Genomic DNA, 25,278 nt, shown 5'->3' with positions numbered 1-25,278 from the left:
TGACTGGATCACGGTAGAGTGGTGCTCGGTAAAGTCGCTCACTGAAAGGTATTCAGGATGGTGAACTATTGCTATCAAGGTCGCCAAGCCTGGTGAGATATGCCAGCTCCTCAGAGCCATCCAAAGGCAAGCCAGCCACCACGGAAGTGTTTGCTCTGCTCTGCCTAGGCAGAAGAGCCCTAAACCCAAGGCAGGATGAATGCTATGGTGTTTGCACCTTATTGGAACAGTCCTTGCCGTTCAGTAAATGCAAGGAAGAGCCTCCCAGCTCAGAACCAAGTGCTCGCTGTTTCCTAACATCCTTGGGCCGGGACCAGAGTCTTCTCCTCCACTTCTTCACCACTGGTTCCATCAATCAGGTCTTGGAGGGCAACCAATGGGATGTGTTCTGAAGGCTGATCAAAGAGTGTAGTATCTGAGAGACTGCCTCCACCTTAAAAACATGTTAATGCCATTTCAAAGTACCCAGGGCCTTTCTGAAGAAGCTCCAATGTCCCCGAAGGAAGAATAGATGTAGACAGTTTTCTTCTACCAACCAGGAACTCCCAGAAACAGTTGAATGGAAATGTAAATACCAACTCCACAAACGAAAATATGTATTGAGAAAGGAGATACTCAACAATCCTGCAAACAAGTAGAAAGAGAAGAGCAAATGGCCAAACCTTGAGGTGCCAGAAGAAAGAGGGGTGTGTGACCTTATTTCCCCTTCGCCGTGCATGGCTGGCAAGGATTAATTAAGTAAAAGTCCATAAATTGCTTCAAGCTCTTTGGAGAAAAGAGCCATTTAAATATAAATTATGGCACTGCAGTTTGTATCTCACGTCAGGCACGCATGGTTAGCGGTATCTCGCGTGTAAATTATGCTGCTTTCACCCGGTCAAGATGAACATCCCAGCTTGACCTTCCCTCTTTGACCTGGTGGTAAGGAGATTTACAGTGCTATGTGGTGTTTGAGGACAGGCTGCCTCTTTGAACTGCGCTTAGGGAAACCAGAGATTCCATATATGTCTCTTGCTGTGGTGTTTGCATACGGGGTGGGTAGGGATGGGCGTGAGGATCAGGATTTGGTAAACTTGGAAGATGGTTTTCTTTTTTAAAAAAAAAAAATTCTTTCAATTTGCTGTATTAACTTTTCACCCAAGAGAAGGAATGTTTTAAGCAATGAGTGAAGAATGTAGTTTCAAGGAAGTGTTTAGATTTCCCAAGGCTTGTGTAAGACAGGATTACCCACTCTGTGGCCTCAAACAGTGGAAATGAGTTCCCTTGCAGTTCTGGGATCTCAGAGTCTGAAAACAGAGACAGGAGAAGCACATGCCTCTGCCGAGTTTAGAGGTGATCTTCATCCGGCTTCTTCTGTAGGCATGACTTTAAACTACCTCCATCTTCCTCGGTCATCTTCCTCTGTCTCTGTCTTCCCACCTGACTGCTTTGGTATCAGGACCTTGTTTATGTACTAAGGGTTCATCTTCCTCTTGTATGATGTCATCTTAACAAATGACACCTACATCAACTCTGTTTCTTTCCTCCATCCATCCAGTTCCCCCCACGAATTCCAACCAACATGTGCTTTTCAAGAACCTCCAGTTCTTCCAATGGCGCAACAGAATTCTGTTCTCCTTCCTCTACGTCCCTTTCTCTTGATGAGAAGAGAAATAGAGGTTGAGAGTTGAGGACCAATCTCGGGGCTCACGTGTGCTAGACAAGCTCTCTACCACCGGGGTACCTCCCTCATCTCTACCATGTACCATTCACACAGGGCTGTGTCACACAGTCCGCCCTATAGACCCTACCGCACTCCTTGCATGACTGTTGAGGGAGTTGGGAACTCATCCTTAGAAAGAATGAAGTTCACAGCCATCCTGTTTGCTGGGTGACAGCAGGCAAGTCTGCCAACAAAAGCAGTTACTCCTCAGTAGAGCTTCGCTGGAGCTCTGAGCTGTGTTCATCCAGTCATGAGGCCCTTAGGGGAACCGCGCAAGTTCCCGAGGGGAACAAAAGCACAGGCTCATTTATCAGTCATGGGAAGGCAGGGAAAAAGAATGGTATCATTCATATTCTTAGATCCTGGAGGAGAAGGCTCTGGGAAGGAGTCCACGAAAGATCCCATGGGGGAGTCCTAACAGTAACTCCTTAAAATGAGGCTTTAAGTGGTCTCGGCTGATCCATATTTTTAGAAAATTGTTTTGACTCAGCCTGCTTGACTGTACTACCACTGCCAGAAACAGCAGAGAAAGGGAGATAAACTCACTGTGGCAATCTCTCGTTTTATGCCTCCCGTGAAACCCTGTACAGTACACAGCTCACTTGACAGCCTCTGATTAGCAGCTGCTGGGTTCTCCTCAGAGGCAGGAGCATTCCTCTCAGGTGCTGTTGTCCATTCATGAATGAGATGTGGGGGTGTACCATTGAGAACACCTCGGCTGGAGGCTCAGCCACCTTGCCACACCTGGGGAGGGCTCTCTCTAAAGTCTTGCAGTGGGGTGCTGGCTGGCCAGCTGGTGTGCCCATGAGGTTGTCTGGGCCTTTCGGGTAGCCATGTGTGACTTTAAATCTCTTTAAATAGGATGTGGCCTATGCTAGTCACATCGACTGCTTCTGTCTTTTCTCTGTGACATTGTGACATTACAAAACACAAGCTTTGGACAAAGAATGAGTTCACTCTGCTTTTGATGTTTTTTCATTGTTATTACTGCTCCTGCTGTTGTTTTGTTTTTTTACTGCCTGTGATTTGAGACTGTCATTTAATCTCTTCAAGCTGAAGCTTAGCATCCTTTTACTAAACATCAAACAAACATAACATATATAATTATACAAAAGCAGGTGGGGTGTTTCATATACAGGAAGCAATAATATCTCACTGAATCCAAAATATCTTACTGGGATATCAAATTTAACATTTGGAGGAAAGTATTTTTATATATTAAAAAAATTTCTGTTGTGAGATAGAAATTTCCCTATGATTTTCCAATAGATATAAGAAAAACAAATGGTCCATTCTCTTTTTCTTTAGGAATATTTTGGTGGCAAATTTTAAAAAGAACTATTAGATCATTTTGAGGATTCCTTTCAGCTCTTGGATTTGGGAATTTAATCCCCAAACTGAACTGTTTGGAGCTGCACTGTGCACCCCAAAATTTACATGTTGTAAGTCTAATCCTCAGTATCTTAGGGTATGCCTGCATTTAGACATAAGTCCATAAAATACCATGAAGAAAATGAAGTCACTAAGGTGAGACCTAGCCCATCTGCAGCCTTTGTAACACGGGAACTCCATGAGAGGACGAGGCAAGATGGCACAACAGAAACAGGCCTCAGAAGAAACCAGCCCGTCTACACTTTTATCTCTGACTCTTAGCATCTAGAATTATAAGAAAATAAAATTCTGTTGTTGAAGCCATCTAGTCAGTAGTAATTTGTTATAGTCACCTTGATAGATACTACAGTATCCCTCTGCCTACTAAGTGGCAGCCAACTTTTCTGGCTCAGAACGAATGAACTCTGTAAATGTTACTGACCAACACCCCCTCCCATCTGTGCCATTTGGCTGCTATTTTCCTATACTCCTTTGGCTCCCAACTTGCTCTGTTTGGTTGTGTGAACTTCCAGCCTGGGACATATTCCCTTTACCCAGGAAATTTGCATATTGAAACCTACTAATTCTCTGATGGACACTGCCATTCTTCCTTGTCAAAAATGAACTGTTTCCTTCCTCTTTGATGTATGTACAAGTTATGTGTGAATACACACACACACACACACACACACACACACACACATATATATATATTTGAATCTTAAGCCTATATCTGGTGTTCAGGTCTTTTTCTGTGTAAAATTCATATTTAGATGTTTAGATTTTGGGCTACTGATTCTGGGGCTGGAGAGATGGGCTCAGCAGCTAAGAGCACTGGCTGCTGTTGCAGAGGACCGGAGTCCAGTTCACATTCATCTGTAACTCCAGTTTCATACTCTTCTGGCCTCCAGAAGGCACCAGGCATGCAAGGAGTGCACATATATGTATGCAGGCAAACACTCATGCATATAAAATAAAAAAGGAAATGTTTGTAAGGCTTGGTTCTAGCTGTGCTTTCTGTCAGTTCTTCAAGCGTGGCATTTACTCATCTTAAAGTTTGTTCCTAGTATTATTTGAATATGAGATTTAGGATAATGTTTTTAAAGTTATGAGCAGTTTCATTGTGACTGCCTGTCACAGGATTTAAAGTATGTGTTTTTGTTCCTCACTGGGATCTACTTGGGAGACACACACACACACACACACACACATTCTTAATATACATTTTATATTAAAATGTTCAACAATCACTAAAGGCAGTGTGTTCACTAAGAAAAATTCTGTTACAGTTTTAAAACTTGAACCCAATGGAAACAAAATTCCCAAGTCACTTTGAAAACTTACTTGGGACTGATCGTGAGATCACAGATGGAAAGTCGAGAGCGCCAGTCATTCTTGACATTTCAGGAGGGAAAGAAAACAGAAAGGAAAATCACTGTAGATGTCCCGAAAGTCCCAGTTGCTGTCTCTCACTCTTCCAGATGGCTGTGTCTTCGTGGTACTGGTGGTATTTTTAAAGGACCTGAGGGAGACAGAAGGGGCTCTTACTTTCAGAAGTTCCATAAAGCAGGTGTGTGTGTGTATGTGCGTGTGTGTGTGCATGTGTGTGTGTGTGTGTTCTGAGTGTTTAAAGTATGATTGTGTTGCCCACCCATGTGCCTTACTGATGGTGCACAGCAGTGGTATTGTGGGTTGCTCAGATTTTCTAATAGTCCATTGGTGACAAGGATACTTTATAGACACAGATATTGACGGTGGAATATTTTAAGCTGGAATCTGTTATAAATGCCTTATGCAGTCCTGGCTACTATGTAATCAAGTTTGTTAGCTGTTTCTAACTGCTGAGTCTGAGGTTTCTTTCCTGCCCTTAATTCTTGGCTTGGTGGGGAAAATGGAGGTGATGAAGAGCTGGGAGCTGTAACATTGTAGCACTTGATGCATGGGTAGTGAAGAGTGAGTTTTGCTCTTCAGACTCAAGGTCATATCAAAACTGAAACAAGCCCCTGCCATGGAATTCAGATCACCAGAAAACTCCAGCAAGTATCTCGGGGACTGGCACCCCTTTAGTAGATCCCTGTACCTGTTCCTCTGCTGTGTTTCGAGATTTTGCACTGTTAGGGTATCAAGACTGGAGTGAGGACATTGGTAAAACACTGTGTTGTAGTGATAGGAGCGGCGGGCTGCGTCCCACCACCCGGCTAGCTTTACCCGAAATAATTACATGGAAACTGTATTCATTTAAACACTGCCTGGCCCATTAGTTTCAGCCTCTTATTGGCTAATTCTCACATCTTGCTTTAACCCATGTTTAGTAATCTCTGTAGCACCACGACGTGGTGGCTTACCGAGAAAGATCTTAACCTGCGTCTGTCTCAGGTCAGAGAATCATGGCGACTGTCTGAGGCATCTGCCTGACTCTGCTTTCTTTCTCCCACAATTCTGTTCTGTCTACTCCACCTACCTAACTTTCTGTCCTATTAAAGAGCCAAGGCAGTTTCTTTATTGACCTTCCTCCATCACTGTGTGGCATGCACAAGGCTCAGGGTTCAGTCACCATGACTGAAAAGAAAAGATGCAGAAAAGGGAGATGTTTTCCTCCACTTGTTGTTCCCCTCCCTTGCCCCGTGCAAACATGATGGGCAACCAGCTGCGGTGTGTCTATTACGTGCTGTGCAATTGTGTACACATACATTGCTCTGATGTCACACCAGCTCCAAGTGGTCCAGGCAGCCTATCCCCCCTGGCCTTGAGAGCAATCCTGAGGCTCAAAGCATTGACAAGTCTAAGATCCTGGTCACACCCCTGCCCCTCAAATTCCAAAGCTAACAGCCCTCCTGTACCATTATCTTTCAGCTCAGGATCTCTTTGAGGTAAAATCTGGCCATGCCCCCTTCTTCATTCACCCTTAGATATCAGTTAATGAAATAATTCTTATTGCAGCCACATAGGGTTCAATCCATATCTTCTTGTCTGCAGTGCACACCCCCACTTCTCCTTTCTTCCCAGGGAACTTGATTACTCAAATCCACTGGTTCCCAGGCCAGCTGGTGCTTCCCAGAGGGCACAGGGTCCACGAGTCCTCTGAATATTATCAGGACAACATACTTCGTATGTTCTGCTATGAATCAGAGCTTCTAGGTCTTATGTCTATTTCCATTCAGACAGGACACAAATTCTAAATCTGCCCCAGTTCTTATAAGAGGCACTGTGGCAAGAACTGTCCTGTTACATAGTTACAGTCTGTGCACTGACTGGCCCTGGATCCCACCACCGAGGTCCCTGGTGTCAGTTCCCCCAGGAATCCTGGGAAGAGTCAAGATGAGTACATCAGACATTAGTGAGGCTGCTTCCCACGCTCAGAGGCGAGCCCCTGGCCAAGGAAACTGAACTGGTTGTTTATCAGGAATCAAAGCAAAGATCTGGATGCTTCTCAGGCTGGGAGGGGGCCGGGGACAGCATTCTGTTTCATGAGGCTGAGCTGTACTGTCTGTGAGAGCAGACACATGGTATTATCTGCCCTTGATTACCAGTGTTTTCCGACGTGTTCTATAAAACAATGTACCCCGAAGGTAGTGCACTTCCCTTTTGTATAGCCACTGTTGTACAAACAAAACTCAGTCTTCACAGCCCAGCGCTCCTTCCACTTTTCAGAATGTCATGAGATGGGAACTGTATGTCTTGTCCTATGCCGGGGCTTTAGACTTTTTATCTAGCCCTCACAGTGACTCTGTGCAAGGCATTGATGTCTCCGTTTTCTGAAGAAACTCCCTGAGCTCATGTTTATGGCTTGCTCAGCCAGTATCTAGCAAGCAGCAGGCCAAATATTTGCATGCAAGGTTGTCAGGCTGCAAAGCCTTTGTCCCCACAGTTTTTCCGCTGGAAACCGTTTCTGAGGCTGAGCACACACTGCCAGGAGCCTTGCTGGAATCCAATCTGCATTTGCCAAGCAAGGAGAGAGTGAAGCCCAGAGTCTGAAGTGTACTTAAGGGTTCAGCTTTTGTTTTTGTTTAGTTTCTGAAAGGTTATTGTTAAAGCCCAGCCCTGCTTTACAAAAACAGAGAGAGAGAGAGAGAGAACTTGCGATGGTTGTTTGAGGATATTTTTGGTGGTGATGGAGGTGGTGGGGTTTTTTTTTTGGTATTGTTGTTTTATCATTTTAAGAATAATTCATTTTGCGCAAAGCAGCATGACCCTTAAGGGAGAATACTTGTACTTAAAATTGAGCAGCTCTGCTGGACTCTGCTGTCATTCTGGGCTTTCTGAAGTGTCTCAATGGGCTCCCATCGGTATTTCTGGGTCAGAGAGCCAAAGCCAGCTGTTTCTATTTTAGTTTGCAGGAGAGTTGTTTGAGAAATGTGAAAAGGTTAGAAGTGTCCTTGCTTGAGATTTGTGCATAAATCAGTTTCCAAAGTTGACGGGTCCCAGTTTCAGCCCCTTCTGGGTCAAAGGTTAGAAGATGGTATATGGATAATGACAAACTGTTTTGCATACTGCAAAAGGGTGGGGTATCAGAGATGGCAAGAAATATATTAGCTGAGGTTTGGTATCTACTGTAACATACAGTCTTACCCACCCAACCACCCCGCCAAAGGTATGGATTTCCAGATTAGAGAAATGGGAAAATGGCTTGGTAGGCGATAAACAAACAGGTAAGCAAATTCTAAAGCTTTATCAGTCTTAGACCCACGATGGTCGGCGAGCAGACACTAGCCATGCATTGCCTCCAACGCTCCTAAATGCTGCAAACTTTTCGTGATCCATGTTAAATGGGATGCAACAATTCCTAGCTGCAGACATAGGATGGGATTTAAAAAATGTGTCTGTTGTGAAGACATGAGCAAATGATAGAGCATTTCTGCTTGTGAAGAGGTTCTATGCTTGCTGCGTGCTCACTTTCAACTCACAAACACCTATAGTTCAGTAGCTGCTCCCGAAGGAACTGAAATTGACGGGTATGAGCCGGAGTGCGTGCACCTCTCCTGTGGTAGCATGGTCGTTGTTATCATCGACAAGTCACTGCAAATACAATGTTTCTACCAAGGCACTGGTGTACACCCGGTTCCAAACTAGTCACTGTTTTAAGCCTTTGATTTATTTCTGACAGCAATGCTGCAGATTTGGGAACCATGCTAAGAGAGAGAAATTATTAACCCTACTTTGCGCATGAAGGTCTGAGCTCAGGGAAGTTAAAGACTCAGGGTCACATAGCTATAGGGAGGTATCAGATTCAGACCCAGCAGAACAACCTTGAAAGGCCCTGCTGACGCCTTAGCCAGCGATCTGAACCTCAGCAGGAGCTGCCAACCAGAAGCTGCATTTTAACCACACCCCCAACCAAAGCTGACTCCCGTGCACACAGTTCTGAACAGTATTCTTCCCCACTCTGGAAATTCGAAGCTGCTGCAACTTTGCTTTGACTTCTGGCACAGATGAGTTGGTGAAAATGGCCCTCCCTTTTGTCTCAGAGGTGTGTGAATGCAGCATTGAGTGTGTTGAGCGTTGTCCTCATCCATGAACCAAGTGTGTTAAGCAGCCGCAACCGTGCACCGCCTCTGCTTCTGGTCATCCCTGTGGCGGATGGCACATGGATGTCTCTACTTCTACCTGCTCCACTTTATTATTCTGGCTCTACTTGGCTCATACAAACGGTGCCTCTAAATTAAAACAGTAGCAAGACAAAAAAGAAAGCCAAAAGAAAAAGCATTAGGGTGTTCGGCCTCTGCTCACAGGGGAGGGTTGTCAGGCTACGAAGATTTTATTTGCACTAACTGAGGCATGTGTGGCTGATAATGACATCTAGGTCAAGGGTTCAGTGCTCAAAGTTGAAGAATCCTCTTGCTAGGGCCCTCCCTATTTCCCCATCTATGAAGAGATTCTTTCTGGAGAGAAAAGGACACCATTAGTACGCTGCCAACCTCCATGAAAACGCGTCACCCAACGTCTCCTGCCCACGGCACCAGATGGAAGGATTCCAGTGAAGACCTCTCACTGGCTGTCTTTCTGAAGTGCTATGCCACTTCTCCACAAACACCATCGCCTTTAACCCTTGCAGGAGCCCAAGGAGAAGATATTCCCCTCACTTTACAGACGAGAAAACCGGGCACCCTGAAGAACCAAAGTGACAGGGCTACCAAACTTTGCGCCCCTGGGTTGGAAAGATGAAGCCTTCATGCCGGAGCGTTTGCCTGAGAGCTGTCGCATGGGAGGGGTGGGATATGATCAGCTGTAACGGTTGCCTGGGACCCGAGAAAGAGAAAAGATGACAAGCCACTCATGGCTGAAATTAGTTTGTGAGGTTTTCTGTGAGCCAGGAAGCCCTTCTGGGGCCTAACACACTGTATCTGTCTTTTGTGTCTTTTGTCCCGTGAGCTGTAAAAGAAAAAGAAATGAGGGTTGACAGACCATTTTGAAAAACAGTTTAAGAAAACCTGAAGACAAAGACAAGAATCTGCCTGTGATTCCGTAAAACACCATTGTCCGTACAGAAATGACCAGGTTTTACTTTGTATCACAGCGCTGAGCCTTTACTTGTGAGAGCAGAGAGGGTTGCTGACTGTGATGCCTGTAGGTGCACTTTCTAGACAGAGACTCTCTGTGTCTTAGAACTCATGCCTGGGTCACTGGCACCCAGCAAGGCAGAGATTGGCAGGTTTCAGAGGGCCCTGTCCCTGGTCTTTGATTGCAGGCAGCTGACTGGCTCAGGTTAGCAGGGCTATTACATGTGCGGATGTGTCGAGGGTGGGTCAGAGAGCATGTGGCTCTTCGTGGGGTCTCTGGAAGACAGGGGTTGGGAGCAATTGCTCAGTACTCAGGATGCCGAATGTGTCTCCTGGAAACGCTGGGGCGCCTTTGGAAGTACAGGCCTGTTTTGATAAGCTTTTGTATTAAGTAGAGGCAATAATATGTCTCGTGTTATTTGTTAATTACGAACTGTAACATAATTTCCCAAGGCTTCTAAAAATGCCAAATAATACCACAGTGACTGACTATTTAACAATTGTTGTGAATGAGTGCATTAAATGGAAGTAATCGCATGTACAGGAGATATAATACAGAAATAACCACAAGACAGTACAACCTCAAATAAACCTTCGTGCCTGCGGGAGCTCCTGGGAGGGGTGACTCACGTAGATCATTGCTGCGTGGCCTGGGGAGGCTAAATGCTGACATCTCTAAACCTAAACAGCAGGTATTTTCATGATGGAGTTTGAGCACAAACCTAAGGAGTGAAAACAGAACTGGCCTGGCAGAAATGAGGATATTCCAAAAAGACACGTGTGTCTCTCAGTCTTCCCATCTGACGGTCGAAACCACAGACCTGGAAGGAATGGGAATTTCTCCCGGAGTCTGATCCTAGGAGAGTACCATTAGAGGAGCAGGAATGGAATTGTCCCCCCAGAAAGAGATGGGACACAGCTCTAACAACCTGTCACGCCACCTCACACCTCACAGGGTGAGACTGAAGCCCTGATAATAGCGGGTCAATGGCGGACGGGACCGCAACTAGACCATGGCCACTTACATGTGCACGTGCCTATTAGCCATCCGTTTAAACTTCAGTATCACGTCAGGACTCAGAACACAGCTTCCTGGAGCCTAACCATCCCTCCGCGCTACACAGTATAGGATCTGCTTTTAACCGCATTTTGGGGGTCTGAAGAGTTATAATACCAGCGTTTGCAGGGGCTTCCTCTCCTTGGCTCTTCATCCTGTTATGTTTCGTAAGGAGTCCTTATCGAGTGTGGAAATGGAGACTGTCTCCTACGCCAATTAGCATATGGAAGCTCTGAGATGGAAGCTTGCCAACCCACTCCAAAGGAAAGCCCAGATAACCGGCTGTAAGATCGAGCAGCCTTCATGAGAACAGTAAAGAGAACACTTCCCTCAGTGCTTGCCACAGAAAGGCAGATAAAGGGGCTGGATCATGGATGAAAGTCTCCAAAAAAACATAAAAGATGAATTGATGGGGAAAAGGCGGGTGTCACCACTGAAGGGGCGATGGGTGGGAAAAGTCACACTATTAAAAATATGGTGAAAAAAATGACTCAATAGTCACGGAAAAGGAGTGAGAACGCATCAAAAACTTGAATTTCAAGAGTCCTCTGGAAAAAAATATAAGGCTTTATGAGCTTAACAGGAGGACTTCGTCCTTCCCACCTGGGGAGAGCAGTTGGCAATGGCTGACTAGGGGTTTGTTCTGCTCTCTTGGCAGGAACTGAATTGTTATGTTAATATTCTGCAGGCCAAGTGCTCAGTGCTGAGTCTGAATGGAAAAGAGTTTCACAGAAGGGAAAATTCCCAGCCCCAGGTCTGTTCTTGAACCTCTGAACTCTTCAGCGGTTAGGCTTCCCATTCAAACGCTAAGAAATAAATAATATTTTGGCAGACATTGCTAGCATTTTCTGGACACTAGAAAGAACTGGTAGAAAGTCCCCTGTAGGAGTACGAGGACAGATGAAGTATCCATGCTGAGGGGCTCACTGAGCTAAACAGTAGACTCTTTAAATCTATATATATAATATATATATATATATAATATATATATATATAATATATTATTTCTATGTGAATGAGTGTGTATAATGCTCACAGAGGCCAGAAGAGGGTATTAGATCCTCTGGAACTGGAGTTGCACATGGTTATGGGCCACCATGTAGGTGCTGGGAACTAAGACCAGGTCCTCTGAGGGAGCAACAAAAGCATTTACCCCACTCACTGAGCCATCTCCCCAGCCCTGAAAGTAGGCTTCCTTTTAACTTTACCCAGCACATCTCTGGAGCGTCTGTCTCTTTGCATTTATCAGACAGAAGTCTTTTCCCCATGAACACTGGCTTCTTCAGAAAGATCAGCCCTCTGACGTGGCTCTTCAGACAGTTTTGTTGTTCTTGAACAGAATGAGCCTCAGGCCCTAGGTAGTCGGGATGGAAGGCCTAATCACCAACATGTTACTAAAGTGAATCTGTTAAATTGAAGGATTACTGAGTCACCTAGTTTCTTTTTTTATTCTTTTTTAGAAGGCAACATCTCCCCTCAATCTACAAAAATACCCTTATTGGTGATGTGTTGCCCTCACCCCCCACCCCCCACAGCGGATTGCAGGGGTGAAGAGAGGTGGAAAGGAGAGATTCTTCTAATTGGCAATTTGTGACTTAACTCGTGACCTCATAAAAGTCACAGAGTCTCCCGGACTGCAAAAATAGATTCTTCCTTAATCCCAAGTGAGCCTGAATCTCACACCTCCCCAGCATCTCACCTCCGTTAGTACATCCTTCGGGCTGCCCCCTCCCCCCCCCCCCCCCCCAGCCAGCACTCTTCCTCACTTTCCCTCCTGACTGCACAGTTTTCTTCAAAACGTGTGATCATGTGGCTTTCTCATGATTTTTTTTTTTTTTGATGTAGTGGCAAAGGAACTTAATTAAAATGAAACCTGGATGGTAACAAGGTCTATAAATATAATAAAGAAAATCTCTATAAATTATATTAAAGTTTGAAGCTAGAGGGTCTCTGGAGCTATTTATTCCTGATGAACAGAGTAAGCAGCCAGAACGGCCCAGACTTGTTGGATCACTGAGATGCCACTTGAGCGGATACTTCAGCTCCTGTGACCTCCCCTGCAGTGTGTAGTATAAGGCCCTCGTGGAGAGTAAGCCATGGACTTCCAAATGGTGCTACACCACGGACTGAGGGGTGGCAGGGCTGTAACAGGATGGGGGCAAGTCCTTTCGTTCAGAAAGATATTCTCACTTTCGCATTTAATGACTTTCCTTTTACAATATGGTACATTCAGTGGAGATCATAAAATGCTTGTTAACTCCCATCCATACCTTAAGGGCAGTGAGTTGTCATTTGAGGCACCCACTCAAGACACCCATACTTCTAGAGAGGTTAATTAGCATGTTAAATTCCTTAGCCTGAGAGGATGTCACAGAAATGGGTAAAGGCTAACCTTTCGGATGTATGTATACACACACACACACACACATATCTGCCCTTACCACCCAGAGTGTTAAAAATTAGCTTACACCTGTTTCAAGGTGATGTTTAATTAAACATATGCAGTATGAGAGAATAGAAAAAAATTCATATTTCATATCTTGTATGAGTGACACATGGACCAGCCCGGGACTTGACCACACTAGGTCCCTTCAGTCGAATGCCTCTAGACTTGAAGTTTTGCAGGCTTGCTGGAAGGTCTGGGAAAGTGAAGGTCAGAGGAGCTGACTTGAGGAATTCCAGAAACCAGAAGTCCAGGCATCAAAAAGAACCTGATGTCCAACCACCTTCTCTAGGGAAGGTGGAGGGATGGATGTCTGGAAGGTCCTCCCCAGATCTCAAGTCTGCCATCTGCAGAAAGACTTGCAGCAAATACCAGGTTACTCCAGTCTCATCTTCTGAGTTCCACACAGAAGTGTCTCCCTGACAGACCATGACACAAAGCTCCCGCTAGCAGGACGGTTTAGAGAACAGGTTTTAGAGTCGGAGTTCCCACCCTTACCTGAGAAAGAAGACTGAAGAGCAGGTGTGAACTTTAATTATTGCAAAAGAATACCAGGTCCTGGATATGAGTCTGGAAAGCCGGCACCCTCTTGAAGTTTGTCCTTAGAGCAGAACTCTCCACTGGAGTTTTCCAAAACTATGCAAATGGTCAATATTTGTACTGTGCAGTACGGCAACTCTCCGGCGTCCCACCCGTCTGTAATGGGAGCTGCAGAAGTGAAGATATTCTAAAGAGGCTCTTGCGGCTCTCAACCTATCAGACTATGGAAACAACAGACCCCAAAGAAATGGGAATTTCCCCCTCAGAATCTGATGTTGGCAGGAGGAAATGGCCGCACCAGAGGAGGAACTCGGCTTCCAGAAAGAGATGTCACGTAGTTCTAACAATTTGTCACACCCCCTCGTGGGACAAGGCTGGAGCCAGAAGTGAGTCAATAGTGGGCAGGATCACACCTGATCATACCCCTTAGATGTACTCATCCATGGCTCACTGTTTAAACCTCAGTCTTTCCTTGGGACGTTCAAGATGGGAGTGAGTCCCTATCTCTCTCTCTTTCAGTGTGACCACACTGAATAAGTCTCATTTTTCTTCTTTCCATAATTAATTTGGCTCTTTTAATTGGTTTGTTGGGAATAGGTGGCTGGACCTGGCTTGGAACATAGGCCCCAAATTGGATTACATTTGCCCTGAATAGGAGATAAGCGTTGCCTGATACGACCCGGAGTTTTCTGAGTCTCCGGCCTGATACTCACTGTGTTTGATATGTGTTGCAATACTAATAAGGTGACGGCTTTGATGGAGTTGCCAGGGTCCTTCACTGTGAAGCAGAACTGATTTCCTGACTGTTTTTGGTTCTCACCCACTAACGCAGACATTTACTGACCATTGGTATTCCCCTGCAAATCCTAAAACTTGTGGCCACCAGTTAGCCCCCTATGGGTACATACGCTTGTCTTCTAGAAATGTTTCTCAGAATCTTTAGTGTCCTTCCCATGAGCAGACAGTAGTAGATGACAAAACACAGTCTCCGTAAAAATTAATAGAAAAATTCACATGAACTTGTCCACTCCACGAAACAGCTAATTTTTAAACGTGAGCATGTGTTTGTAGTTGCTTTCTAAGAGTCCTGCTCGGGGCCGGAATGTAGCTTAGAGGTAGGAAGTTTGCCTAAAATTCACACACACAGTGGGAGTTTCCTGTGTATAAAATTGTTGTTAATTTACATGGCTGAGTTGGCTTTTCGTGGTTTCACAAAGACAGCCCCAGATTTTGCAAAGGAACTGATTCCCAAGTGTTTTGTACTGTAGGGAATTGCTGCTCTCCTTCCTGCCTGTGTAACTTAGCATGGGTCAGCTCCTTCCTATTCAGGGCCCAAAACCCAGCTAGAGAGTACCACCAGACCAAGAAGGTACTTTTGGGACTTCATGATTAGTAAATTAAAATATTTCTTTCCAAATTAGACAGGAAAACTGTTGATGGCTTACATATTACCATTTTTTTTTAATTTGGCACTTGAACAAATTCTATCCCAAACATTTCTATATTTGTTGCCCTTTAAAAATCACTACAAGAGCTGGTTCCAGGGCAAGTTCCAAAACTACAGAGAAACCCTGTCTCGAAAAAAAAATTACTAACAAAATCTCAAAAACGGGTGTTACCTACTAAGAACTAAGTATGGTGTAATGCTCTTACATAGATTATTTAATATGTATGGATTAAATTTGCATAAACTCTGACATCGTCAACATCTTTTTACCTAATGGTGGGGAAACATAGCTAGAAAAAAAACTTCCCCGATGGGAAAAGCCTGAGGAAGCTGACCAGTGGGCACTTGCCCAATCAGGAAACCCTGCCTCACTGTTTTGTGGATGGCGTCCCAGCCAGAACTTGACTCCCAATTCTGCACTGCAGACAGGTCCAACTGCAGTCAGTGATTTATCCTGAGGATCCTGAACTCTCAGATCAGACCCCCACTTGGAGGAGCACCAGGGCAGGGGATGGAGTATCACACTGGGAGACTCTCTTCATGGCTTAGCATAGTGTTTAGGGAGGGCACGGCCCGTTCTTCCCTAGATGAGTGTTAAGAGAAATATGGTTTTACCCCTCACTGCCACTCTCTGGGGTGCAGAGCAGAACAAAGGCTGGCTGGAGAGATACAGAAAGCATTCTCTATATCAGTGACAAAGCTCTCCTGTTACGGCATTTCTCATCCGTGTTACTGTATTGAAGGGTGTTCCCACGTGGGGCTGCTGACGTGGTGACTGAGAACTGACATTCTCACCCATCAGACGGTGCCATCGGTTGGTGCTGCTGTCTCAGCAGATCTGCATCGTGAGTGGTAATAATACTCACAGATTGGTGTGACCATATCTTACTTTCAGATTAGCTCAAAAAGTACAGTGGTATGGGTTTCAACCCCTTTCAGGTTCTTGAAAACCCATACATAATTTAAGACTCATGGAAGGCAGTTAGCACTGTCTGCTGCCAAGATAACGGATTTATATTAAAATGAGGCCACTTTCTTCTGTCTAATTCTCAGACACTTGGGTGTTACATGTGTGTGAAGAGGATTTAGACGTTCATGCATCTGCCTTCTAGAACATTCCTGAGCTGTGTGGATGCTGGGTGAGTCTCAGCATAGCAAGAGCAGACAGTACAGTTCACAGGCTCAAGGGATGAGCCGACATGGTTCTTGTTTCTTCTGCTCCTGCTGAAATTTCACAACAGTGCAACCTTCGGTGTTGGTTCTTATATTGGAAACAAACTCCGATGAATTATAAAGTATAACTTAGTAACGTCGCTTGCTCTGGAATGAGTTCTTCATGGGATTAATGGAATTGGTTGGCTTTTGGCGAGAGGGATTAAGAGAGTCTTGATTTTATTTCCTTAACAGCATTTCCAAGGTTTTTAGTGCATTTTAAAAGTCAAAGTTGGAAACAAATTGAGTTGTTTCTATTTTCACTATTATTTTAAGCAGACTCGGTATTATTCTTGGAATCTGACTGGCTTGAGATTGCTTAAAGGAATTTAACGCGGTGTTTTCAAAGGGCAGGCACCGTGGCCTGTCATGTTCCCAGTTTTGATTTGCAATGTCTTCTTGTTTTACCTCTCCACAGGCTTGTTGATTGGCTCTGGCTGTGCCCTCTACCCCTTGGGCTGGGACAGCGAGGAAGTCCGGCAGACTTGTGGTTACATCTCTGGCCAGTTTGACTTGGGTAAGTTTGTGCCATCCTTTCTAGAAGAAGGGCTTAATCACTGCTTCCTTGAAGGAGGACAGTATGGGGCTGCATTCGGCTAGTCATTATGTGCGATGGTGTACATACGTGCATGTGTACATACATACACACGTACATACATTTATCTATTTGTCTAATGAGGAGCCATGGATACCCTACTGTTTGCCAGCACTATGATTTATCTTTCAGACTCAAAGAAAATAGAATGGCCCTGCTCTCAAGAGAATTCATAGTCTCTGATTACTTTGTTCAAGATCGTATATTTATTACTCATTATACATGCTGAAAACATCTCTGGGAACTTCACAGGCAAACAGAATCATCAAGGAAATTGCAAGGAGGGCAGAGCAGTTTCTCTGTGGGGTACAGGGGGAAGGGGGGAGACAGAGCTGCAGCAGGGTCCCGAGTACAGGCATATGTGTGATCACCAGCCACAGATAGACGCTCCTGGCGGGCAGGAAGCGCATCACAGCAGAGGGAGCTGGAGGGAAGAAGAGTCCATCAGAGAATCCCACAGCAGAAGCAGTGAGCCACCACTCCTCAGATGGGATGCGTGTGTGGGATTTTGTGTGTGCATGAAGACCCCTTCATGGCCGTGCTTGTCTATGTGCTAAATGCACAAGTTTGTTTGCTCTCCACTTGTAGCTAGGTGTATCCTCCCCACTCTGCAGCCTCCGTGGTTTCTAATGGAGTGCACATTACATAGTATTCAAGATTTCCATTTGTGGCAATTGGGGGCTGCTTTACTTGGTCGATAAACTTACACCGATTTAATCACCCCCTTATCTCTGTTCAGTTGAGAAAATAGCTAAGTTTACCTCACTTCCTATTGCTTTAAGGCATGTCCTAATGAAATGTTTGAATATGTGTTGTCTTTGCGGAATTGTTTTTCTTGGAGTATTTTTCTGGAATCAGTGTTAACAGGACCGAGGACTAAGGACTGTTAAACCACTACTGCACAGGACGGGACATATGTTCTCACCCCTACTGGGTTCATGACTCAGGCCCCTATTGCAAAGGTAGATTAGTGAGGGAAAAGCATGGAAAGGTATTTCAAATACATTTTACAGGATATAAGGACCTTCATAAGAAGGTAAAGACATTGTATAGATGCTAAACCCATGGCTTCCTGTCCAGGTTTAATAAGGCAGTAGGTAGTCATGGAGAGCCATGATTGGACAGGGCGGGTTGGGGTGTGAGCCAATAGTAATAGCGAGGCCATCTGTCTCCCTCACTGTGCCCGTGTTGAAGGGACATAGATACCTTTCAGGTGCAGACACTTGCGGAGCTTATTCCTTACTTAGAGAGGGAGTACGTAGTCTGCCTACATTTCATGACCCTGCCTCAGGGCCAAAGGGCTCGGGCAGGTCAGCGTGTCTTTTCCTGCTTCTGCGGGTCTTCCGAAGTCCAAGATGCCATATTTGGAACAGCTGTGCAGCTGTGACTGCCAAAGGCAGCCAGTCTGCTCCCTCTGCCTCGTGGACTGGAAGCGTAGCCTCTGCCTGTCAGGCCATCTTCGACCAGTTCAGTTTACTGTCTTAAACATCTGCTGCTCCCATAAGACATCGATTCCAGGAGAAAAGTTCTGAGAGAACTGGCCCAAGGGTTTTGACTCCATTCTAGATCAGCTTTTTTTTTTTTTAAATGTTTATGTTACAATGCTGATGACCGTCTTTCCCCTTGTTAATACCATGAGTTACATAGCAAAATACTGTTTAAAGACAATAAAAAGAATGCGAAGAAAAGTAAACAGAATTTAGAACCTAAAAGAAGCGGTTTTTATTACTGGATGTCAATCACCTCGCTCTCCTCAGGAGGACACTGGCTCTCTCCAAAGGACACAGTGTGCTCCTTATTTGCAGGAATAAAGCAAGCCACTTCCTGTTTCTCTTCTCCCCTCTTCCAGTACAAACTTGCCTGAGTTTGCATTACTTTTATAGTCACCATTCATGTAGAAAAAAGAAAAAGAAAAACTGCTGGCACCAAGTGGACTCTTCATAGCCTTTCTGCTTTTTGCTCTAGGTGTGTACCGCGTCTAAGGGAGACACTTTAATATGTCGCTTGGCTTTTCCTTTCCCTGGCCTTTGAAACATTCCTAGCTGTTTAACACAGGCTCCAACTTGACCGGAACCCTGTCCTCAGCTGCCCTGTGGCTGGGCTGCCACATTGAGTTAGGTAGTCGAGTACGCAACAGGACTCAGATCTTGTAGCTGAGGTTTCTTTGCTGGACCCGGGTATTTTCTGTCTTTTCAACATTGCTCATCAAAAACATTGAGTGTTGAATTAAAGCACGCCTCCTCACTGTTTTCTATTATCTATTTTTTATTCTTTAAGTTGCTTTTGCTTTATGTATATGTGTTTACCTTCGTTCATGTCTGTGAATCATGTATCTGCCGTGCCCTCAAGGCCAAAAGAGGGCATCAGATTCCCTAGCACTGGAGTTGCAGATACCTGTGAACTTCCTCGTGAGTGCTAGGAACTGAACCCAGGTCCTCTGAAAGAGCAACCAGTGCTCTTAACCTCTCCATCCCTTGTTTGCTAATTTTATGTTGTTAAAACCACACTAGCAATTCAAGAGACTAGCGTAATTTAATTTCTGCCCAGTAGTTTTTATGTTTTCTCTTTGCATGGATGATGAAGGGGAAAGACAGTGGCATCATCTAAAGAAGAGAATGGGATCTCGATTCCCGGTGTCAGTAAGTTTCGCTTATTGTACTGTTTTTCCGGGTTCTCTTTTTGGGGACTCTGTCATCTTCTTTCAAAATCCCTAAGAAGAGAAGCAGAGAGCCATTGTCAAACCCGTTCCACACATCAGCCCACGCTGACTACCCTTAGAACCATTATCAAACCATCCCACATAGTAGCCCATGCTGGCTTCCCTTACGAAGCTGTCACTTCTGAACATCTTGCTGGACACTTGTGTTGCCTCCCTTTGCTTATAGTTTAAAACTGTCCTACAGCCGGGCGGTGGTGGCGCACGCCTTTAATCCCAGCACTCGGGAGGCAGAGGCAGATGGATCTCTGTGAGTTCGAGACCAGCCTGGTCTACAAGAGCTAGTTCCAGGACAGGCTCCAAAGCCACAGAGAAACTCTGTCTCGAAAATAAAAAACCAAAAAAAAAAAAAAAAAGAATTAAAACTGTCCTACATCATGACCTACCTACTGTGGCAGTTTGAATGTAATTGGCCCCCATAAGCTTATAGGGAGTGGCAGTGTTGGGAGGTGTGGCTTTGTTGAAGTAGGTGTGGCCCTGCTGAAGGAAGTGTGTCAATGTGGGGGCGGGCTTTGAGGTCTCTTTTGCTTAAGGTTCGCTCAGTGTCATGGTCCACTGCCTATTGCCTGTAAGATGTAGGACTCTCAGCTGCTCCACAAGCACGGACCACCATGATGATAATGCCCTGAATCTGAACTATAAACCAGCCCCAGTTAAATGTCTTCCTTTACAAGAGTTGCTGTGATCATGGTGTCTCTTCACAGTAATAGAAATCCTAAGGCATCAAATAAAAAAAAGATTATTTGTCTTTCCCTGGGGATGTTGTGGATGGGCTACAGGGAGATGAAGGAGAATGGCCTGAAAGGAGCCTTCTTTATGTTTAGTTTTTCTGTCTAAGCACGTTTTAATCCCAAGCATAAACCATGGACGCAAGATACAAAGTAACTTCATTTGATTATAGGTTAGTAAGGACCCTCTAGGGAAAACATTTGAATTGGTCCAGAAAATGTATGTAATAGGCAGGAAGGGGTTTCATAGGAAGTTGACATTCGTGATTGTAATGCAATGTGGGGAAGACCTAACCCAGACGTCTCCACTTTTTAGACGGGAAAGGAAAGAAGGCTGTTTGTGGATGTCTATGGCTTTTGTTCTTTACTTGCCTGTGTTTTTTTTTCCTATCACATATTTATCAGGCATTTTCATATTAAATACAGAACTTTGAACCAGTTTTGCAGTAGTAGCTACTTGGACAAATCAGAGAATGTTACAATGCTGACCTTTGAATGCCTTGACTTTAGAGGAAGAAAGAAGAGGAGTGTTTACAAATCTACTCATTTAGAAACAGAATTAAGAGTCCCAAAGGGCTGGCCAGTGACTGTCTGGTTCTCACCAAGCTTGCTTCCCCCTTGACAGTAGTGATCAACCTTTAAAGAATCAGAAGTGGTCTTGTTGAGAAAGTTAGATACTTGGTTCCCACATTATTATTTTCTCAGTGGGTTTTTTTTCAGTGTTTTTACTGCATGTATGTATGCGTCCTGCATGTATAACTCATAACCATAGATGTCAGAAAACAGTGTCAGATCCCCCGAAACCGGAGTTATATAGATCATGGGTACCTTGTGGGTACTGGGAACGAAATCCAAGTCTTCTGCAAGAATGGTGCTCTGAACTGCCTAGTCCCTTCTCAGTCCACCCTCATTGGTATTTTCAATGCTGATCATTTATGTAAATTAGGATGCTTTGATATGCAGATTACAAAAGTTTTGATTTAAGCTGACTGAAACAGAGAGGTCATTCAGATGACTCACCTCATGGCCAGAGTTAAGGTGCAGACTTCACTGAGCCTGGCCTCGGAGATACAGTCTGGGGTCTGTGTTTGAGAAGAGCCATCTGCAGAACAGCAGTAACCATCTACCATCCCCAGGTTGACTTTATCCTGGAGTTCATTCCCCTCATGGGCAGAGATGTATTTGGTACCTATAGTTTTGAGCACCCTAGTTCATGTCAAACGACAAAGACAAGCTGCTCTCCAGTAATGCAGTATGCAATAGTGCATCTCTCTCTCTCTCTCTCTCTCTCTCTCTCTCTCTCTCTCTCTCTCTCTCTCTCTTTCTCTCTCTCCCTCTCCCTCCACCTCCATCTTTCTTTGTCTCTCTCCATTGACCTGGGCCAGCCTGGCTATACATCTGCCCATAAATAGACGACCACAGCTGGGGACAGTCTGTCTGAACTGTCGTCTTAGGAAGACGTCATAAATTGCCAGTGACAATAAGAGGAGAAAAGCCACCGTTGTCTTCCTCAGTCAGGCATCAGAGTTTACCCCGTCAGTACAGCCTGTGGATGTGACAAGGATCGATAGTTTATGCTGTGTAAGTGTTAACAGCAGTGATGGTCCCGCTATTTGTTGAAAGAACAAGCGTGTAAGTCATAGGAACAATCCAGTGCACAGCAGAGCTTCTGATATACAAGGAAGGCCTGGTAGAGATTTGCCACATGGATAAGGCCTATTTATCTATTTATTTACATCCTGACTGCAGTTTCCCCTCCTCTCCTCCCTGTCCCTCCCGCTACCCCCCACGGTCACCCCCATTCGCTCTTCTTCTTTGTTTCTATTCTCATGAAGATCAACGGAACCATGTCTTTTCAAGTTGTAGTAAGACTAAGCACCTGCCCATATAGTAAGGTTGGCAAGATGGCCCAGTATAAGGAGTAGGGTCCCAAAATTCCTTATAGGAGTCAGAGACTGCCCCTGCTCCCGCTGTTAGGAGTTCCACAAGAGGACCAAGCTATACGACTGTCATATATATATATATATATATATATATATATATATATATATATGCATGCAGAGGGCTTGCGTAGGTCCCATTCAGGCTCCCTGGTTGTCAGTTCAGTCTCTGTGAATCCCTATCATCCCAGGTTAGTTGATTCTGTGGCTTTTCTTGTGGAGTCCTTGACCCATCTGGCTCCTGCAATCCTTCCTTCCTCTCTTAGCTTCCCTGAGCTTAGCCTAGTGTCTGGCTGTGGGTCTCTGCATCTGTTTCCATCAGTTGCTGGATGAAGCCTCTCTGGGCTGAGCAGCAATCTATAAGTATAGCAGAATATCATTAGGCATTATTACGTTGACTTTTTTTTCCAGTCATGTTTGGTTCTATCCTAGGACTCTGGGTCATCCAGTCTCTGGGTTCTGGCTCTCCAGGGAGTGTGAGGCGTGAGCTCACTCTTGTGTACTCTTGGCTGTCCTGGAACTCGCTCTGTAGACGAGGCTGACCTTGAACTTGGAGATCTGCCTGCTTCTGCCCCCCCGAGTGCTGGCATCTTTAAAAAAAAAAACGGCACCAAGGCTGTGTGCTTTCAGTCAGTCGTTAGTCTTCCCTTTTTTACATATTAAACATACGGTCTCAAACATAATCAGGTTGTCCAATTGATTTAATTCATGCCTCAGAGTCTTTACCCAACGAAGACTTTTATAATTATATCCTTATGATCAAAAGTAGCATTTCAATTAATTTGTCTTGCTAATTTGCCAAGTAAATTTGAGTAATTATTGCTTTCATTTTCTCTTTAATTTGATTAAGAAGCTGCGCTGTTTTCTCTCCTTGAAATTGTGTGGCTGGTGTCCTAGGAACAGCACCGCGGACTAAACTCTGGCAACTCTGGCGTCCCAGCGGTGAGAAGATGAGGGTCTTTCTTTATGTTCTCAAGCCAAGGAAAAACCCTTCCTGCTGCCGTTTAAAGGATATAACCACATGCCTCTACGCACGTCTCCTTCCTGATGTCTGACCCCTGAGTCATGCCATGCGTTCCATCCTTAAATCTAACTGCACTTGATTTACAAATTGCAACTTATTATACAAAAGATAACTTGCAAGTTATATTAAGGACAGTTGGGTAAAGATGAGGAGAAAACACTCCCTCCTACACCCGCCTCTCCAATCCTCTCTTAAGTTAAACAGTTTTGAACTTTTCCCAGCCTGGTATTCCTGGCTGCCTGTTTTCTGGCTGACACACAGAAACCTCAACGAGTAGAGCCAAGCCAATGACAGAAACCACTCTGACATTTACTATGACACACATCATTTTGGCTATTTTCATAAGGCTCCTGGACAGTTTTGCAGCTGTCCTGGCTGCTTCATGTGCAGCCGCTCCTGCCTCTGACTGTCTTGCTGGAGTCGGGTGTTGCTTGTTTTCTCATTGCTGTTTTGCTTTTGTTTTCGTATTTTTCTTCTCCCAAGTAGAATGAGTTTCCCATCCATCCCTCCGTTTAGCAGGAGAGACTCCTCTCATCCAATGCACTGGGCATGAAAAATAACGGTATAACCCCTTTGTGAGATGGCTATTTTGTGAGGCTAGCGAATGGTAAGATCTGAACACACATCGGGATTTAGCCAGAAAGGCTGGAAGACGGCTCAGTGGTTCACAGTTTGTGATGCTCTTGCAGAGGCCTGGAGTTTGATTCCCAGCACCCACATTTAGTGAGTCGCAGCTGCCTGTAACTCCAGTTCTGAGTGTTCTGACGACCTCTTGTGGCTTCTGTTAGCACCCCCATTTATGTGCTGCATGTGGATATTCACTGGACCTGTCCCCAAACTTTTGAATCTTAAGACCAAGTTACTGGATGCCATCTAGGGGTTCCTTCATGGGCCTGGATTCTCTCAATGAAGGCCCCATGCAAGAATATCAGCACGAAGTCAGGCAGCTGCTGGGAGTTCAGCTGAGACCTAAACTGTGTGTTCCAAGGAATTTTGGAACCACCAAGACAAAACAAAACAAACAAAAACCTACCAGCTCTCTGGTTATTCATGCTTCCTGATGGCCTCTGCATACACTCCAGAAAAGGAAAGAACTACAGATTTATTTCTGGAACATTCATGCGGCCTGCAAATTATAACTTATTATACAAAAGATAACTTAAAAGTTATATGAAGGACACTGGTTCCCGTGGTCATGAAATTAGCGTGGGGACATTGCTGCTTCAAGCAGTCACTTAGTAAATGCCTCTAGTCTCTCTAGAAGGAAAAGTTGCTGCACTCTGTACAGTGTGCACCTGCTTCTGTCTGGTTCCCTAAACACACCTTTGCAAGCTCTTCTCACCTGGAACTGCAGACATGCACGGTCAAGGTCACAAACTATGCTGCAGGTAGATATGGAAATCACCTATGTGCCATGTGTCCATCACACTCATTCAAGGTAGCAAGCTATGCTACACGTAGATATGGTTATATCCCATGTGCCATATGGCCATCATGCTCAAAGCAGAAAAAGGAACGGGGGAAAGGAAGCAAAGAAGTAGGAGGTGGGGACAGCTGCCTGCTAATTTTGGCCAGCTACAAAAGCTGTTAGCATTCAACCTGCTTCTATAGATGCTGGTATCTGACACCCAGGTAAGAGTTACAGCCTGGCTCCCTAGAGATTCAGTCTCTACTCAGAAGTCAAGATCACAGTCATAGTTTAAAGACCCAGGTAATCGGTTTTGAAAACTTAATTTTTTTCCTGTTGCAGCCTTCTCTGGGCTAGAAAAGACTGTGGCCCTTTTTAAAGATTCACCCTGTTCCTTGCATCAATTTCTGGCAATGAAATTCAGCAATTGGGAAAAAAAGAAAGAAAATTTTTTAGCAAACTGGTGTGAAGGAAGATGTCTTGAAGTCCAGCCACCAAACAGGTGCCAGGGTTACGCTAATCTCTACTCCAAAGGGTTTTCATTTCCTATGGCACCTGCTGGTGGTGCACCTTTTCCAGACTCCTTAAGCAACACCTA

At 44.8% G+C, this 25,278-nt stretch overlaps 1 protein-coding gene across 1 annotated transcript in view; it reads left to right on the top strand.

Annotated features, from left to right (window-relative positions):
- Lhfpl6 (LHFPL tetraspan subfamily member 6) overlaps positions 1 to 25,278 on the top strand; it is a 191,483-nt gene that overhangs the window by 148,172 nt on the left and 18,033 nt on the right. The window contains exon 3 of the mRNA XM_038347798.1: positions 16,688 to 16,786. Coding sequence (XP_038203726.1) covers positions 16,688 to 16,786 — 99 coding nt within the window. The remainder of the gene's footprint in view (positions 1 to 16,687; positions 16,787 to 25,278) is intronic.

Source organism: Arvicola amphibius, chromosome 11 (assembly GCF_903992535.2).
Source record: "Arvicola amphibius chromosome 11, mArvAmp1.2, whole genome shotgun sequence".
NCBI lineage: Eukaryota > Metazoa > Chordata > Mammalia > Rodentia > Cricetidae > Arvicola > Arvicola amphibius.
Note: the sequence above shows the minus strand (reverse complement) of the source record. Positions and strands in the feature narration are given on the sequence as shown.